At 31.3% G+C, this 19,875-nt stretch overlaps 1 protein-coding gene across 1 annotated transcript in view; it reads left to right on the forward strand.

Annotated features, from left to right (window-relative positions):
* The window catches only part of LOC107158722 (probable ubiquitin carboxyl-terminal hydrolase FAF-X), a 119,284-nt gene that overhangs the window by 18,907 nt on the left and 80,502 nt on the right, over positions 1-19,875 (forward strand). The window contains exons 4-12 of the mRNA XM_048797401.1: positions 1,280-1,425; positions 1,875-1,954; positions 3,849-3,961; positions 5,556-5,774; positions 11,156-11,271; positions 11,458-11,709; positions 11,946-12,084; positions 13,339-13,491; positions 14,207-14,311. Coding sequence (XP_048653358.1) covers positions 1,280-1,425; positions 1,875-1,954; positions 3,849-3,961; positions 5,556-5,774; positions 11,156-11,271; positions 11,458-11,709; positions 11,946-12,084; positions 13,339-13,491; positions 14,207-14,311 — 1,323 coding nt within the window. The remainder of the gene's footprint in view (positions 1-1,279; positions 1,426-1,874; positions 1,955-3,848; positions 3,962-5,555; positions 5,775-11,155; positions 11,272-11,457; positions 11,710-11,945; positions 12,085-13,338; positions 13,492-14,206; positions 14,312-19,875) is intronic.

Genomic DNA, 19,875 nt, shown 5'->3' on the forward strand with positions numbered 1-19,875 from the left:
GGAACCGGAGGGCTTCAGGTAGAGGTGAGGGAGGGGAGGGAGAGGAGGAGGAGAGAGGAGGGGAGGGGAGGGGAGAGGTGGGGAGGGGGGGATGGTGGAGGATGGGAAAGGCAGCGGAGCACAACAGACACTAGTATGGCAATATGTAAATCAATGGATGTGTAACTGATGTGATTCTGCAATGTGTGTATGGGGTGAAGGTGGGAGTTCATAACCCACTTGAATCAAAGTGTGGAATATGATATGTCAAGAAATTTGTAATGTTTTGAACAACCCACAATAAAAAAAAAAAAATTTGTTAGTTAAAAAAAAAAAAAAAATTAAGCCCAGATTCCTTCACAGGCAAACTCTACAAAACATTTTAGAAGAAATAAAGCTGCTTCTGTGTTGTCTCCTCCAGACACATTTCAATTCACTGTTTTTTGAAAATAATATTTGTAAAAAAGGGCATTTGTTCTTAACATTGAGTATTTTGGTTTCTCCAACACTGATGTGTTAGTTAATGCTGTTGCTTTTGTTAATTTTTGTCAGTTGCTTTTACTTGTGGATTTCTGAAAGAGATCACTGACAAAGAACAAAGTTATGGCCAAAAGAACCTGTAATCCATAATTACAACATTTTGTGTAAAAACTCTTGATTATAATTAAGGGGTGTAGAATTTTGAAAGAAATTTGTTAAAAGTCTATAATAATAAAAGCAAGTATGTGCCTACAGAATAAATTGATTACACTGCCAAGTCAAACTCAATAATAAATCAAAATAAATTGAGAAAATACTACAAAGTTGTGAAATAAAGTTTGTTTTGTTTGGGAAATGCTGGGGACCAAACCTAGATGCTTAAATTTACAAGCAATTAACTTTTGATCTATATGATCTGTCCCCAGGAATTGTTTATCCTATCAATTTAATGTTTATATTTTTAGGATGCTATGCTTAAGAAGACAAAATTGAGATTTATCTCAAAGACTTGTTATTAAGAAAGGCAAGTACTGTTGTGTTTATATCAATAGAGTCATTATGAAAACAATGTTCTCAATTTTTAATTGGGTTAATTCATATAGTATACTACATAGCCACTAATAATCATGTGGAAAGATTGTGATGACCAGAAATAGGTAGGGCATGGGGAGTAAGCAGTGTTATCCCGTTTGTATTATACATTCAGAAAGACATATTAGAAAATTAAAAACAGATAATATTTTACTTAATCTATGATTTCTGAATTGTTTAATGTTGAAATGTTTTAGAAATTGAGTGGATTATTTAACTTTTAATTAAGATTTCATCACCTGATTATTCCAATGAGAATTCCCCAGCAACTCCTCCAGATGAACAAGGTCAAGGTGATGCTCCCCCACAGCATGAAGAGGAGGAACCTGCATTTCCACACACTGACTTAGCAAAGTTGGATGACATGATCAACAGGTGCATTTGTTTTGATATTTTTTTGATAATGGATGCCCTAGAAGCACAAACTACTTGCTATCATCTTTGCAACCAGAATTAAAAGGAAACATGGCAGAATTTTAAAAGTCTTGGCTATTTTCTTAATTGATTTAATGTTTTGATCATAGCCAAATACTTCGTAAAGCAGACATTCCTTTGAATTTGAAAAACTGAATGATAATGATAATTGTAAAATTTCAAATTGGATATTGTGGCCCTTTTCAGTGTATTTCTGGAGGGGTGTGATGCCATAAAAAATTTCATGTGTAGATAAAAAGAAGTAATTCCATGTGTAGATAAAAAGGGAAAAAAAAATAAACTATGGTGAGTATAATATAGATAGGTTTTTCCTTTCATAGTAACTTACTTATAGTGTTTGATTAGTACTAAACCTGTAAAGCATCTTTTTATTTTATAATAATTCTTAGGCCTCGATGGGTGGTTCCTGTTTTGCCTAAAGGGGAATTAGAAGTGCTTTTAGAAGCTGCTATTGAGCTTAGTAAAAAAGGTGAGTGTTAGATGTTACATTATTCATAACATGTGCTATTGTATGTACTTCAACATTATTTTCAAAAGCTTTGTTTTTTTTATTATAAAGTTATTGTATTATTTTTATTATAAACTTATGGTATTATTTATTCCTCACCTATGGTATATCATTAGGCTTTTTGACAAGACTTATTTTACATATGGTTATATACAGTCACTTACTGGAAGCAAGAATTGAGGAAAAACCTTTAGAAAACCCTTAGAATATGTGGTTTGTATTTATTTATTATTATTATTATTTTTTTTAATGATTCCTGTTCTGGGGATTGAACCCAAAGTCAGGGTCTCATATACAATGTACAGACACTGTACTACTGAGCTACATCCCCTGCCCCTCATAATCTCAATCATTTAAATTTTTATGTAGAATTTTATACAAATTTTTATATTTTTACAAAGATTATTATTTCATCGATTTTCAAAGGGGGGGTGATGAGTATATTCACAAGTTAAGTATTCTAGAACATAGTGGATTTTTAAAAATCTATTTTGTGAATTAATGTATCAAAGATTATTTCACGATTTTCATGTGTTACCTAAGGGTTGTTGTGTGATTCATATATCTTCAGCAACTTGCATGTAAGAAAGTTGAAAAATATTAGTTTGCAAATAGTTTCAGTAGAAATTGCCAAAATTTGACATTTAATGGCTTTCTGGATTGCTAGTTAATCAAAGGACATGTACTAGTAGAGAACCCATAAATTTTTTGGTGAGAATTGCAATTTCACTAGTGTTGCATTTTTATGCGTAATAAATTACATAAACATTCCCTTTTTAAAAACAAAGAAAAAGGGTTTTTAGATATTTTTTCACTAAGAAAATTTACTGAAAGGTAAAGCAGTCAAAGAAAGAAAAAATGCAGTATTTTTTTTAATTATTGTTAGCCAGAAGTAAAAGCAATTTTTTAGAATGGACAATTTTTGATGACTTTTTCTAATATTAGGTATTTTTGTAATCAGATGACCAGTTTTATAATAACCCTTACTGTTTTGAAGCCTTAAAAACTAAAAGAAACATCAGTAATATTTAGTCTCTGGAAGTTTGTTGAAGTTCATATGTTGCTAAATTTGACTAAAGCAAAGTTAAATGGTATTATTTTAACTAATGATTGTTTTTGAGTCACTTAGGGACTGTTGTGTTTATTATCGTTTTCATTATTTTAGTACTGAGAATTAAACTCAGGGCACTTTACCACAAAATTGCCCAAGGCTTTAGGAGGCTGGCCTTGAACTTACATAACCATCCTCCTGCCTCAGTCTTTGGAGTTGAGAATAACATATGTTTGCTGTTGTGCCTGGCCTATATTTTACTTTTGATCTTATAAAAATTGTGACCTATGAAAATATTTTACGTGATTAGTAATGTTTTCTTACCGCCCAGATTTCTTTTTACCTAATGTGTGCTTGAATTCACTAATTCAGCAAATATTAAGGATATATGTCCTCAGTATTTGCTAGGTCCTAAATAATAAAAGTGAACAGAAACTGTAAATGATACTTGGCTTTTCTTGCATCAGATGAAATTTAAAATAGTAAAGAAGTCATCTCTTAAATCATTCTGATTATCTACAAGTAACCTTTTTTAATGTGTCTAGTATCATTTTGAAACATCCTTCATTATCATAATACTTGATTTCATGAGGTCCTACACAGTTCATTAAATGTAATATTTCTTTTTCTAAATCCCAGTTTTCTCCTTTCTAGTAAATCTCTTTATGATAATGTAATACCTTATTTCAAAAGCTATAATGCTAATTATGAATTGGAAGCTTCTGTTTATTATGTTTAATCATGTAATTGGTCAGGCGCTTTTTTTTATGTTAAATGTACTTTAATGTTTTAACCTTTTCTTAGGGCTTGATGTTAAAAGTGAAGCATGTCAGCGTTTCTTTCGAGATGGGCTAACAATATCATTCACTAAAATCCTTATGGATGAGGCAGTGAGTGGATGGAAGTTTGAAATTCATGTGAGTTTTTGTACATGTTTTTTGAGATTCAGATTTACATGAATCCCTGTGCATTTGTCTATGGAAAATATTACTGTTGATTACCTTTATGTTATACATATTCCTAGGCTTGATAGACATATTGGTCTTCTGATATGTATAATTAGAATAAGCTTGAGATTTTGAGTTAGATACCTTGTTTAAACTGTCATCTGGAATTCCAGGTGCCTTGTAATCTTATACACAACACAATATATTTTTTTCAAAATAGAGTGGTGTAGATTATAAGGCTTGTTAGTCATGCAGCAGAAAGAATATCCAAGATGGAAAATAAAATAGTAGAAGCTTAGTATAGCTGGGACAGCAAAATGTATAATCTTTGTTGCAAATGTAGTGCAATATGCAGAAGTGTCAAGGAAATATGACACTTGGTAGAAAGGGAAAAGATAGTATCCCTTAGAAATTTAGACCACAAACTGGTGCTCACACAAGTTTTTAGTGTGGATTGAAGCTACAGCTTCATACCAAAAATGTGAAATAAAATTTAAGAATTCTTAGGTGGGTAATATTTTCTAATGGAACTACAAGTGATAAAGTATTTCCTTTTGTCTACAACAAATATAATGCAAATTACCATAGATTTTGAGATTTTCTTCACATTCCAGATAAGATTGCATTTACATTCCAGATTTTAAAGGTGGAAAATGTGGGGTTTTAATGAATTGCTGTAATTACTCCAGGTCTGATTCTTACTTATAAAAGCAATTAATCAAAAGTTATGAAACTTATATGTATACATATATTAGCTCATCTTATATACTTTAACGTGAACATTTTCTATAAAATGACCATGATCTCTATATAAATGCTGACTTATTCCAAATTGATGCATAACTTTTAAGATACAGAAATAAGATGATCAGTGACGATTGAATGGAGAATTGTGTTGCAGATTTTCTTTATCATGGATATTTGACAACCTTAAATGTTGAGATTTTAGAATTATTGCCTGTAGAAAATTTAAGGAAGAGATGATACTGCTTATAAGTTGTAACCTATGAAAATAAAGTAGAGGGGCTGGGGATGTGGCTCAAGCAGTAGCATGCTCGCCTGGCATGCGTGCGGCCCGGGTTCGATCCTCAGCACCACATACAAAGATGTTGTGTCCGCCAATAACTAAAAAATAAATATTAAAATTCTTTAAAAAAAGAAAGAAAGAAAATAAAGTAGACAGACAAGCTGTGATACAAAAAGCCCTTGAAGTTTAGCTTTGGGCTGGGTTTATGGCTCAGTGGTAGAGTGCTCGCCTAGCATGTGTGAGGCCCTGGGTTCAATCTTCAGCATCATATAAAAAGATAAATAAAGATATTGTGTCCAACTACAATTTAAAAAATAAATATTAAAAAAAGAAATTAGCTTTAAAATTTTGTAATAAAATTTATTTTTACTATATATTGTTTTGATCATATTTAAGTAGAAGTCAGATGATTAATACAGAAGTTGAAGAAAGATGATTATTAACAAGATAGAATAATTTCTGTGCTTAAAATTGCAGAGTTACCTCATTATAAATCATATCATATAAATCATATCTCCTTCTCTCACCACTTAACAGAGATGTATTATTAACAATACCCATCGCCTTGTGGAGCTCTGTGTGGCCAAGTTGTCCCAAGACTGGTTTCCACTTCTAGAACTTCTTGCCCTGGCTTTAAATCCTCATTGCAAATTTCATATCTACAATGGTACACGTCCATGTGAATCAGTTTCCTCAAGTGTTCAGTTGCCTGAAGATGAACTCTTTGCCCATTCTCCAGATCCACGATCACCAAAAGTGTGTTGGTTTGTTTTTGTTTTGTTTTTCAAATTTAAATACTAAACACTTTTTTTGCACTTGCCATGGACCATTAGTGATAAAAACTTCCATTAACATAATGATGAACCAGTCAGTATATAACCTTGTTTTATGTAGGTTTCTATCTTAAAATATGCTTTTTGATTTATTTAATCACATTGAACTCCTGATTAGTAACATTATAATTCATGCTAAAAAAAGCTTATTATGTATTGATAGGTTGATGGATCCTGACCTTGTTTTTATGCAAGAGAAATATTTCATTATTTTGTTAATTAATTATTCATACTGACTATACGAATATAACTATTGTAAATAGCAAGCATTGACTGTATATTGTGTTCACTGTGTTTTGTGTGTGTTGGTGTGCATTTTTAAAAGAGCAGAAGATATTTATTTGCACAACATAATAAATTAGTGCGGTGGTGCATGCCTATAATCCCAGTGGCTCAGGATGTTGAGGTAGGAGGATCACAAGATCAAAGCCAGCCTCAACAACCAGTGAGGCACTAAGCAACTCAGTGAGAACCCTGACTCTGTATTTTTTTTTTAAGGGGGTGGAGCCTGGGATGTTTCTCAGTGGTTGAGTGCCCCTCATTCAATACCTGGTACCAAAAATTAAAATTTTAAAAATAATATAAAAATTTTACCATTTTGCCAGGCATCGTGATGAAAGCCAGTAACCTCAACAGCTTGGGAGGCTGAGGCAGGAGGATCATAAGTTCAAAGCTAATCTTAGCAACATAGCAAGACCTTGTCTTCAAATGAAAAAATAATAATAAAGGGCTGGGAATATCATTCAGTGGTTAAGTGTTTTTGGTTTGTTGCTATTTTTTAAAAATAACCGAGATTTTTTAAAAAAGTATTTTTATTGTTTTTCTTGAATTTTCCATTAGGCATTTCTTTCAGTGCACTTGATTTCTTAAGAGTAAATCTTAGTGTTGATCATCATCTGAATGTTAAGTAAGTAATCTTACTTCAGATAGAAGATAAGTCTGCTTTTAATAACCAAAATTTTAGCTTATTTTAAAGAAGCAGAGTAGAAAGTAGGAACTATTTTACATTACAAAATTAAGGAAAATAGCCAAAAGAACTGAACTATCCTGAAAGAATATAAAAGAAGCTTCCAGGTTTGTAGTTGTTCTTTTCAGTGTCTCAGTGGTTAAAATGTCACTTTTTAATGTCTAAACTAAAAGGCTTTTTAGTGTCTCAAAGCCAAATTGAACTTTACACTTTAAGTAAATTAATAAACATTAAAAAAAAAAACTTAAGGGGGTTAGTTTTAGCATGTAAACAATTATGCACACACAAATAGAAGCCATAAAGGAAAACAAATTGATACAGAATCCCTTTAAAGAAAATTCTAGGAACAGAGATCATTTTTCCTTTCCAATCTAGATACCTTATCTTTTCTTGTGTAATTTTCATGTCTAAGAAGTTCGCTATTATACTGAATAGATATAATGAAAGCGGGTATTCTTGCTGATACTTAATCATAGAGCAGAATGCTTTTTTTAATCTTCCTTTGAATATGTTAACTATGAACTTTTTAAAATACAGGTATTATTATATTTGGTAGTTTCTACCATTCCTGTTTAGTGTTTTTATTACCAAGGGGTTGAGTTTTATCATTTGCTTTTTCTTTGTCAGAGAGATGATATAGGTTTTTTTTTTTTTTTTTTTTCATTGTGTTAACATGATATATCACACTGGTAGTTGCATGTTGGAGATTCATTGTAGTCAGAAAAAAAAAAACCCACCTGGTTAGGTATGTAATTGTTTTAATGTGCTTTGAATGGTATTACTAGCATTTAATTAAGAATTTTATGTCAGTGTGCATAAGAGGAATTAGTCTTTACTTGTGTCTTTTTTCTATATCAGTTTGTACTGAACATTGAGCATGAGTTCAATTTTTGAGAAGAGAACATGAGGGAATTTTGTCAGTTCTTTAAATTTACAGTAGAATTTGCTACTGAAGACCTCTGGTCTGATAATTATTGGATTTTGTCTCTATCCCAATAATGGAGGGTCTATTCAGATGTTCTGTTTGTTTGTTTATGAGGCTTTCTGTGGGTTGTATATTTCTAAAAGATTCTTCTTCCACTCTAGGTAATCCAGTTTAGTTGAATACAGTAGATCATGGTACTCGGTAGTAATCGTTTTTCTTTCCATAGAATCTCTAGTACTGCTTTTCTCTTAATTCTGAAATTATTTATTTGAATCTCCTTTTTCTTAGATTAAAAATTTGGCCTTTTTTCTACCTTTTTTCAGTACCAAATTTTAATTTTATTCTTATTTTCTTTGTTATTTTTCTAACCTAAAACTTTGACCATTTTTCTTACCTTTTTTCAAGAATCAAATTTTGGTCTTAACTTTTTTCTGTGTTGCTTTTCTAGTCTCTCCACCTGTCTGTGTTATTTTATTTTTTTCCGCCACTTTAACTTTTTTTACCCCTTCAATGTAAATTTACTTAAAGTGTAAAGTTCAGTTGTTCATTCAAGGTCTTTATTTTAAAAAGCGTGTTAATGTCTCAGCTTTCCTCTTCATACTGCCTTTGCTGCATTCCATAAGTTTTAATAAACAGTTTTCTTTTTTGTTTTCTCAGATGTCTCAGTTTCTGTATATTTCCACTTTGGTCCATGTATTATTTAATATGGGTCATTTTAATTTTTGCTAATCTGTAGATTCGCCAGTTTTCCTTCTCATGATTTCTCTTTCCCTCTATTGTGTTCTGAAAAAAACACATTCTGTGACTTAAGTCATTTTTAATTTATTAAGACCTTTAGGTTTGGTCTGTAGTTCAAAAGCAGAGTACTTGATTAGTGTGTACTAGGCCCTATGTCCAATCCCTAGTGTCACAAAAAAAGCAAGAACAAGTTTATTAATACTTGTTTTGTGGCACAGTGTATTCTGTAGATTAATCTGGTATGCTGGGCACATTGGCAGATACCTGTAATTCCAGTGGCTGAGGAGGCTGAGACAAGAGGATCACCAGTTCAAAACCAGCCCCAGCAACTGTGCGACACTAAGTGACTTAGTGAGGCTTGTCTCTAAATATAATACCAATAGGGCTGGGACTGTGGCTCTATGTCCGAGTGCCCCTGAGTTTAATCCCTGGTACCGAAGGGGGAAAAAAAAAAAGATTGACCTGATGAGAATCTGCTGTAGAAGGATGATAGTAGTGTGTGTGTGTGTGTGTGTGTGTGTGTGTGGAGAGAGAGAGAGTCATTAGAGTCATTAATTCTATAGTATGTGCAAGATCTCAAGATCTCTTTCTTTTTAAACTGATCTTCCCTCTAGGGTCTACCCATTAATGTAGGGTATTAAAGTCTCTGACTAATATAAATAGAATAGTTTCTCCCTTTAGTAGATGTGAATTTTGATGACATGTTTTTGTCTACTTTCTGCTATGCCAGAATATGGGAGATTGGGTGATTTTTAAAGAAGAGATTTATTTTGGCTTAAGGTTCTGGAGGCTGAGAATGAAGGATAGAATGACTACATTTGATGAGCACCTCATGCTTGGTCCCTAAAATATCAAATTCATTTTTAATGTTAATCCATGATTCTTCTCGCCCTATATGGTTCCTGCTAGAAATCTGTTGTTATTTTACTGAGATTACATTATGTGAAAGAGTTACTTCTTTCTTTTTTCTTTTTCTTTAGATGACTTGATTGTTATCTATCTTGATGTGAATCTTTGGTGTGTCCTTTGTGGAGTTCATGGTGTGTGTGTGTGTGTGTGTGTGTGTGTGCATGTGGGTGGGGGGGGGAAAGAAAGACCTTTGTCTTCTCAAATTTGGCAAAATTTTTGACATTATATTAGCTCTTTTTCTTCATTTACCTTCTTAGGTTCTCTTCAAGGTTTTTTTCCTCTTTGAGATGTTTGGTAAATTGCTTGTTATTTCTTCATTTTATTCATTCTATTGCCTTTTTACTCATTAACCTCAATGATATTAGTGATTTGTCTTTAATTTCTAACTGTTCGACCTTTCTGTTGAACACACTGGTTGAATTTGAATTCATTTACAGTACTTTAGTCCACAGAATTTGTTTAGTTCTTTAATTCTGTCTGTGTTGCTGGTTTATGTCACTTTCCCTGATTATTTTTTGTTCTTTGGCTCATGTTTTCCTGTAACTCTTTGAAAATATCTGTCATTTAAAGTGTCAAATAAGTCTGTTGCCAGATAGAGCAACTTTGTTTAGTACAGGGAAATCTTTTGAATCAGCCCAGAATGAAAGCTCAAGATTTTCTTCAACATTTTTGGGCATGAGTCTTAAGCCTTTGCTCTGTGTTATTTTTTCTCTGTCATCATATTCATGGCTGTTTTAAATTTTGTAATTTCTGTAAGAGCTTGACCTCTAATTGTTCTTTGTGCCTTGACTTTTGTGTTTGTCAATCTGTACATTCCCAGGGTTCTGGAGTATTTTTTGGGGGGCGGGGTGGTTCCTGACTAGATTCTCCTTGCCTAATTTTTTAACTTCCTACATGAAGCAAAGGCAAGTTGCTCAGGCATCCCACAGCTTAGAATGTTGCAGATTCAGTCTCCTCTGCTCTCTCTATTACATGTTAAGGAACTGGGATCAAACTACTGCTTTCTATGAATTCTGTGGAAAATGGGAGAAACAAGATTAAGTAAAAACACTCCATAGTAATCGTTTTTTTTTTCCACAATATTCCCTGTTCTTTTTGAATGACTTTTTCTTGGTTGTGTTTTTTTTTGGTTGCCATACATTTTTTATTAATTTCTAAAAGTTCTTAGACCTTTTTTACAGGAATGAGGTTTAGGAGCTTCCTAATCTGTCTTTAGCTGCTGTCTTACTGTTTTGGTTTTGCAAAACTAAATAAAAAGATTATTTGGATTTTCATCATATCAAGCCTACCTTAAGTTAAATCAGTGTGTCCTTTAAATGTTACCTTTAATTTGGTATTTTCCAGATGTCTTAAATGTTTTTGTTTTAAATAACAAAATTATTTCTGCTTAAGATAGCTTGTAATACAAACTGTGTTTGTTTTTTAATTTATTAACTTTAAAGTTCATTTTGCATCTTAATTCAGAGATCTAAGCTGCTTAATTTATGGTCACCAGATACATCTGATAAAATTAGTACAAGTTTTGCCTGTATGAACTACTCTATAATTGCCTTCTGCTTCTGACTCACAGGATGCAGAGGACAAAATAATAAAGTTAAGATTATATAAATATGTGTATGACCATATTACAAATTTTTGAGTGTGTATTAAAGATAAAATTTATATAACTGATTTATTAAATTGTCTTTCTAGTTTGTTTTAGACATGCATTTCAGGTAGTAACTGTTTATTAGAAGGGAATTAACTATTATTAACTTTGTTACAGGGTTGGCTAGTGGATCTCATTAATAAATTTGGCACAATAAATGGGTTCCAGATATTGCATGATCGTTTTATTAATGGATCTGCATTAAACATTCAAATAATTGCAGCTCTTATTAAGTAAGTTTTATTTTGAGACATTTTCAGTATAATGCCTAGAATGCTTTCATGTTGCCTTGAAAATGATTGAAATTTCAGTTTTCTAAGATGGGTTTTTGATACATTTTTAGATTGTAACTTGTTTTTGCTTTTAAGTTTTTAAACTAAAGAAATTAAATAGTGAAGTTTGTGTTTTCCTTATTTCAGACCATTTGGGCAATGTTATGAGTTTCTTAGTCAACCTACATTGAAAAAATACTTCATTCCAATTATAGAAATAGTTCCCCAGTTATTAGAAAATTTAACTGATGAAGAACTGAAAAAAGAAGCAAAGAATGAAGCAAAAAATGATGCCCTTTCGATGATTATTAAGTCTCTGAAGAATTTAGCTTCAAGAATCCCAGGACAAGAAGAAACTGTAAAACATTTAGAAATTTTTAGATTAAAAATGATACTTAGGTAAGATATTTCCTGCCTTAAATTATTATTTCTCAGGGGCTGGAGTTGTGGCTCAGCAGTAGAGTGCTTGCCTAGCATTCACGAAGCACTGGGTTCAATCTTCAGCATCACATGAATGTAAAATGAAGATATTGTGTCCACCTTGAAAAAAAAAAAACTTAAAAAATAAATGTTAAAAAAATATATATTATTTCTCTAACTCTTAGAATGATACTTACTACAGATTTCTCTTACAGATTATTACAAATTTCTTCTTTTAATGGAAAAATGAATGCACTGAATGAAATTAATAAGGTGATATCAAGTGTATCATATTACACACATCGACATGGTAATTCTGAAGAGGAAGAGTGGTTGACAGCTGATCGAATGGCAGTAAGCTTCTGTCTATTCTTTTGTAAATAACAATCTGCTTATAGAAAACTAGGTTATTACCTAATTCTGTTCAAATGAACAAAAGCAAAACTTGAGTAAAGATTATTTAATCCTAAAACTTCTTTATATTAACAAATGATTTGTCTTTTTGAAATGTTAGGGGTAATTGGACATTTGGAAGACTTACTTATTGCTGAATAAGAGTGTTTCTAATAAGTTTGTGAGCATTTGTAATGTAGTTGTTTAGTTGAATTGAAATAGAGGTGATCTTTAATGGTTTGAGTAATCCAGAATCTAATCAATGAGTTGGCCTGGCAATGAATTCCCAATTCATAAGTTTTAAAATTCAGAATTTAATGAGTGGAATAAATCTTTATTAATTAATATTTTATCCTGATTTTAAGAAAAATTAATTTTATTTTTAAATTTATTTTTTAAATTTTATCTGTCACTTACTGAAAATAAACTATGTAATACAGATATTTATATTTTAGTTTTGAGATGAATCATGTATATATAGCATATTTTTTAGTGTATGTCATGTGCCAGTACCATAGATCCATTTGTAAAGAACAAAATTTATCTTAAATAGTTTTCAGTTAACAGGGTAACTGACAGTTAACCATTGTGAATGTGATAAAAGGTATGCTGACATTGAGAAATTAGTATCTAACTTACTAACATGGGCTGTGATTCGGTGAGGTTTTATGTGTGTGTACAATTTGTTTGCTTTATCAAACAGAATTCTACTTTATTAATACTTGAAGGATACTAAAGTGAGTATTTAGAAAATGTTTTAAGCAATTTGACATTGCTGTAGTGTTTTTATTGTGATTTTTACAGGTAATCTGGGATTGAATATTTTAAAGTGGTTGTTTTCAGATAGTGTGAGAGATATAATATATTAGTTAATTTATGGGATCATTATGTGAAGAATTAAATTTCATTATAAAATTGCTTAATTGAGCATTAAAAAAGCACATTCAGTAAAGTTAGTTATAATTGGTGAATTTAGCACATCTTTGTGAGCATTTTATGTGCATAATTGAATTCTACAAAATCATCTTTCATGTTTAACAATTTTTCATGAAAACCATGCTTAAACCTATTAATATATTTTAATTTATGAACATGTACAAAATTGGGCTTTTGGGTTTCTTTTCAAATTACCTAGAAATCTGAACCATGTTTTTATTTCGCTTTTAAAAATATTTTCACTTTCTGTATCGGAATGAATGAATGTCTTACATTTAGGAATGGATACAGCAAAACAATATCCTATCCATAGTCTTACGAGATAGTCTTCATCAACCACAGTATGTAGAAAAGCTAGAGAAGATTCTTCGTTTTGTGATTAAAGAAAAAGCTCTTACATTACAGGATCTTGATAATATCTGGGCAGCACAGGTAAGAAATTTTCTAAGACACACAATATGTGGCAGTCTTTATTTAATGACGTGCAAATATGTATTGCTTGACTTGTAATTTACTTTCTTTATGTATTCATACATCCTGCCAGGAACTTTTTAATACAAATTTTCTCATCAAGTTTAAATATCTTATAAAACAGTAGACCTATGATAAAGTAATGAAACAAAAAAATCTGTAATTGGAAGTTTTTTCTATGAAATATATAAAGAAGCTAATGTCACAAGAAGAGTTACATTAATCTATTACTTTAAAATACTTGGGTGTTATATGTAGCAATTATAACTTTTCATAAGAATAACTGATTTCAGAAGTACTAATGTATAATTTTTGTATCATCTAAAAAGGTGGTTGTCTATTCATGGATCTCTTGAGTATCATTGGGCACTAAAATTTTTTTGTTTTTTTTAAATAAAGCAAACCAAGAAAATATTCTTTCTTACCTTTACCAAGTGAACATTTATGTTTTTAATTTTAAAGTAATCCATTATTTTTACTTTATTTTCTCTTGATTTTATGTAAGTTTAACTAAAAATTTTCACATGAATTTCTTAAGTTTATTAATCATTTATTTAAATGGCAGTTCTAAGGCATTTAAAGTATTGAAAATTCTGTTCTAACCTCGGATGAAGAAGGTAGGAATGTTCATCAGATAATGAACTAAGATTTTAATTTGCTTTTGTTTTTGCCATAGGCAGGAAAACATGAAGCCATTGTGAAGAATGTACATGATCTACTAGCAAAGTTGGCTTGGGATTTTTTGCCTGAACAGCTTGATCATCTTTTTGATTGCTTTAAGGTAATAGTTTTAGTTATTGCCATTTCATTTTACATGGAATTAAATAATTAATAAGTTAGTTTATTCTTAAATCAGCACAGTTCCTAACAAATATTGTTGAAGGCTCGCTGATGAAGAACTGCTCACTGCAGAGATGTACAAAAGCAGTCATAACTTTTTGTGTGGTTCTAGAAATTGAATCCAGTGACTCATACATAACCACACAAGTACTCTACTACAGAGTCATATCTCCAGCCCCTGCAATCTTTTTTTTTTTTTTTGTAATTATAGATGGACAGCATGTCTTTATTTTTATGTGCTTATATAAGGTACTAAGGATGGAACCCAGTGTTAAGTGAGCGCTCTGCCACTAACTCACAGCCCCAGCCCCCTCAACCATATCTTTTTTTTTCCCCCAGTTGTGGATGTACAGAATATCTTTATTATTTATTTATTTTTTATATGGAGCTGAGGATCAAACCCTGTGCCTCACGTTTGTAAGGCAAGCACTCTGCTACTGAGTCACAAGTGGTTTATAATTTTTCTTATACTTGCAGCCTCTTGAGAGTTTTTATTGTGTTGTTTTTTTAGTTAGTTTACTCTAGCAGTTTTAATTTTGATTTAGGTTTAAATAACTGTAGAAACCAAGGAAAGAATAGGTATTGAGAAAATAGATTTAAGAAAACGCTAGTTCTTTGGGGTAAAAGGCATATGAAAAATGACATGAAATTAGACCAACAGTTCCTGGTGTCATATCTGCATTATCATATTATCATTGAAGTTATGACTATTTAAGACACTGTGGTATATGAGTCTCTTTCTAGTTTATAAGGTTGATTGGAAAACTTGTAATCATGAAAGTAAAGCCATATGTTCTTAGACAAATATTTTCATTAACCCATTAATTAAAAATAAGATTTTTGGTTCAAAATCATGATTACATTTTTGGAGAAAGTTTGGTTAATTCTGACCATATTAGAAAATAGTTTTGATATTTGTCCTTTGTTTCTCATCCTCTGACCTAACAATTAAGTTTCTGAATAAACCCTAGAGGAAATCTGGGATGTGTACATCAGATTATATGTTCACTATTTTAGCAAATTTATGCGTATTAACCTCAAACTGAAAATTAGATTCCTTTGATGTATAAAATACATAGTAGATGAACTGAAATTACTTTTAAGTTTATAGCAGTGAAAATTAACAAGTTAGAACAACCTAGCTCACAGATGAATCTTCCTAATATAAAGAAACTAGGAAGGAAAAGATATCCTAAAATTGAGAATCCAGTTGTATTTTGGAAAAGAAGATTGGTATATTTTTAGGAAGAAATACACAGAACATATCTAAATATTGACTTAAAGATAGTTTCTCGGGCTGGGGATGTGGCTCAAGTGGTAGAGCGCTCGCCTGGCGTGCGTGCGGCCCGGGTTCGATCCTCAGCACCACATACAAACAAAGATGTTGTGTCCGCCTAAAACTAAAATAAATAAATAAATAAATATTTAAAAAAAAAAAAAAAAAGATAGTTTCTCAAGTGTTTTTGATTTAACTTCTACCCCAGCTGTATTAAACTAGAAATAACTAAGCATAGAAACTACGATTTGTTTTTGAAAGTCTCTTTTTACATTTAATGATAGTATTCTGATACTAACTTTTTCTATACATATAAGACTTGTGATGTATCATTATAATTTGCATACTTGTATATCTGTTTCGTATATGTATGTGTCTCCAATAAATTGTTAATATATTTACTTTCTTTTTTTGATTAGTTCTAATTAGTTACACAAGGTAGTAGAATACTTTTTGACACATAATACATAAATGGAGAATAACTTCTCATTTGTACATAATATGGAATTACACTGGTCATACTGTACATAATGTGGAATTACACTGGTCAGTCATATATACACATAGAATAATAATTCAATAAGAATTCATTCTACTGTTCTTTCTAACCTTATATCCCTTCCGTCTCTTAAGTTCCCTCTGCCTAATCTTTTATTCTTCCCTAGCCCACCCTCCTAATCCCTGTGTAATTGAGCATCTGTGTATCAGAGAAAGCATTTGGCCTTTGGTTTTTTAGGATTGGCTTATTATTCTCCAACTGTGTTCATTTACCATCAAATGACATCATTTCATTAAAGCTGAGTAATACTTGTGTATATATACCACATTTTCTTTATCGGTTCATCTGTTGAAGGGCACCCAGGTTGATTCCATAGTTTAGCTATTGTGAATTGAATTACTGTAAACATTGATGTGGCTGCATCACTGTAGTGTGCTGATTTTAAGTCTTTTGGATATAAACTGAGGAGTGGGATAGCTGGGTCAAATGGTGGTTCCATTACAAGTTTCTGAAGAATCTCTATACTGCTTTCCAGAGTGGTTGTACCAATTTGCAGTCCCACCAGCAATGTGTAAGTGTGCCTTTCCTCCACATCCTTGCCAACATTTATTGCTATCTGTATTCTTAATGATTGCCATTCTGACTGAAGATGAAATCTTATCATAGTTTTGAATTGTATTTCTATAATTGGTAAAGGTAAACATTTTTCATATATTTATTGATCGATTATATTTGTTCTTCTGTGAAATATCTTTAGTTCCTTAGCCCATTTATTGGTTGGGTTATTAGTTTTCTTGGTGTTAAGTTGTTTGGGTTCTTTATATATCCTAGAGATCAATTAATGCACTATCTGAAGTGCATGTGATAAAGATTTTCTTCTACTCTGTAGGCTGTTTGCTTCTTCAAGCAAAGGAAATAACATGAACATTTTAGTTTTATTCCATCCCATTTACTGATTCTTGATTTTACTATTTGCACTTTAGGGGTCTTGTTAAGAAAGTCAGATTCTAGGCTGATATGGTGAAGATTTGGGCCTACTTTTTCTAGTAGGCACAGGGTCTCTATTCTAGTGGTTAAGTCTTTGAGCAACTTTAGTTGAGCTTCGTACAGGTGAGAAATACTGGTTAATTTCATTTTGTTATAGCTGGCTTTCCATTTTTCCCAGCACTATTTGTTGAAAAGGATATCTTTTCTCCAAAAATATGTTTTGGTGCCTTTATTTATGAGATAACTATATTTATGTGGGCATGTCTCTTTTTTGTCTTCTATTTGGAATTGCATTAAATCTGTGTAACATGGCTGTTTTGATAATATTAATTCTGCCTGTCCAGCAGCATGGTCTTTTCATCTCCTGAGAACTTCTTCAATTTCTTCCTTTACTGTTTTATAGTTTTCATTGTAGAGGCCTTTCACCTCATTTAGATTTCTCAAGGTTTTGTTTTTGGTTTTGTTTTTGAGGCTATTATGAACAGGATAGTTTTCCTAATTTCTCTTTCAGTGGATTTATCACATATATATTGGAATGCATTTGATTTGTGGGTGCTGATTTTATAATGTGCTACTTTGGTGAATTTACTTACTAGTCTATAAAGGTTCCTGGTGGAATTTTTTTGATCTTCTGAATATAGAATCATGTCATCGTCAAGTAGTGCTAGTTTGAGTTCTTCTTTACCTGTTTGTATCCCTTTAATTTCTCATCTCTAATTGATCTGGCTGAGTTTAAAGGATATTGATTAGAAGTGGTAAGAAGAGACATCCTTGTCTTGTTCCAGTAACTCTCCATATTTCTTTGTCTAGAATTAAGCTGGCTTTGGGTAATGTACAGTGTTGAAATTTTGCAATGTTTCTACTCTCCCTAGTTTTTCTAGTGTTATGAACACAAAGAGGTGTCGTATTTTGTCAAATGCTTTTCCTGATTCTTTCTTTAAAAAGCCTATTGATGCAATGATTCACATTTATTGAACCAACCCTAAATCCCTGGTATGAACACTGCTTGATCATGGTGCGATGTCTTTTTAATATAGTTTTGTATGGGATTTACCCAAATTTTTATTTAATTTTTGCACATACATCTATCAAGGATTCGGTCTAAAGTTTTCCTTCCTTGACATATCTTTGTCTGGTTTTGCTAAGGTTTCCTCCTTTTCTATTTCATGGAATACCTTAAGGAATATTGGTGTTGATTTTTCTTTGAAGGTCTTGTAGAACTTGACTGAGAATCTTGGTTGGTAAGCTTTTGATGGCATAATCTATATCATTACTTGAAATTGGTCTGTTTAAATTATGTATGTCCTTCTTGTTCAGTTTGGATAGATCATATGCTTCCAGAAATTTATCTGTGTCTTCAAGATTTTATATTTTATTTGAGTATAAATTTTCAAAATCTTTCTGATTATTTCATAAATTTCAGTGATATCATCATCATATTTCCTTTTTCATCACTTATTTTAGTAATCTGAGTTTTCTCTCTTTTTCTCTTTATTATTGTGACTAGGGACTTATCAATTTTTTTAATTAGTTCAAAGAATCAACTTTTAATTTTGTCTTGTTTCTTTTTTGTTTTCAGTTTCATTGATTTCAGCTTTGATTTTAATTTTTTGTATTTTCTACTGTTCTATTTTTTGGGGCGTTATGTTCTTTTTTGAAGATTGTGAGAGGTAATGTTAGGTCATTTATTTGATTTTTTAATTATTTTATTAAATGTACTTAATGTAATGAATTTTCCTTTTAGTACTGACTTCATAGTGTCCCAGAAATTTTGATGTTATATCGATATTCTCATCCTTGATTTTTTTTTCCTACTGTCCATAGAGTAGCTTTTATTTTTTATTTTATCATTGATTTCTAGTTTCATTCCATTATGATCTAATCAAATGCAGGGTATTATCTCTATTTTTTTTTTTATTTACTAAGAATTACTTTGGGCACAACATATGGTCTATTTTTGAGAAGGATCCATGTGCTGCTGAGATTAATGAAATAGTCTATGTATGTTCATTAAGTCTAAATTACTGAGTGTATTACTTAGTTGTATTAGTTTATTTATTAGGTTTTTATTTCGAATACCTATCCTGGAGTGAGAGAGGTATGTTAAAGTCACCCAGTATTATATGTTATTTATTTGATTCATGAAGTTGGGGAGGGTTTGTTTGATTTGGGGAAGGGTTAGATGCTCCATCATTTGGGGCATAAATATTTACTATTCTTATTTCTTCCTAATATATAATTCTCTTAAGTAATATAAAATGTCTTTCTTTGTATCTTCTGATTAATCTTAGCTTGAAGTTCACTTCATTTTATATCACGAGGGAACTTGTTTACACAATCCATATGAGTCATGTTTTTTCCCATCCTTTCACCTTCAGTCTTTTGATATCTTTTTCTACGAAGTAAGTCTCTTGGAGACACCATCTTGTGTCTTGTTTTTTAATTCAATCTACCAGGCTATGTTTTTCGATTAATGAATTTATGGCATTAATATTCAAGGTCATTATTGATCTGGTTTGTATTCTCTGTTGTTTTGATTAAATTTTGGTTTTTGATTAGTTTTTGGTTTTAAATTAGACTGTTTCTAGTTTTTATCATTTTTTCTTAGTTTTTATCATTCCCCTCCCCACACTTTGTCATGGAATATTTGGTTGAATATTCTGTAGTACATACAGGCTTTCTAGTTGTGGATTTTTTTTAACTCTTGTTTATCATGGAAGGTTTTTATTTTCATCTCCAAATC

Source organism: Marmota marmota, unplaced genomic scaffold (genome assembly GCF_001458135.2).
Source record: "Marmota marmota marmota unplaced genomic scaffold, marMar, whole genome shotgun sequence".
NCBI classification, from domain to species: Eukaryota; Metazoa; Chordata; class Mammalia; order Rodentia; family Sciuridae; genus Marmota; species Marmota marmota.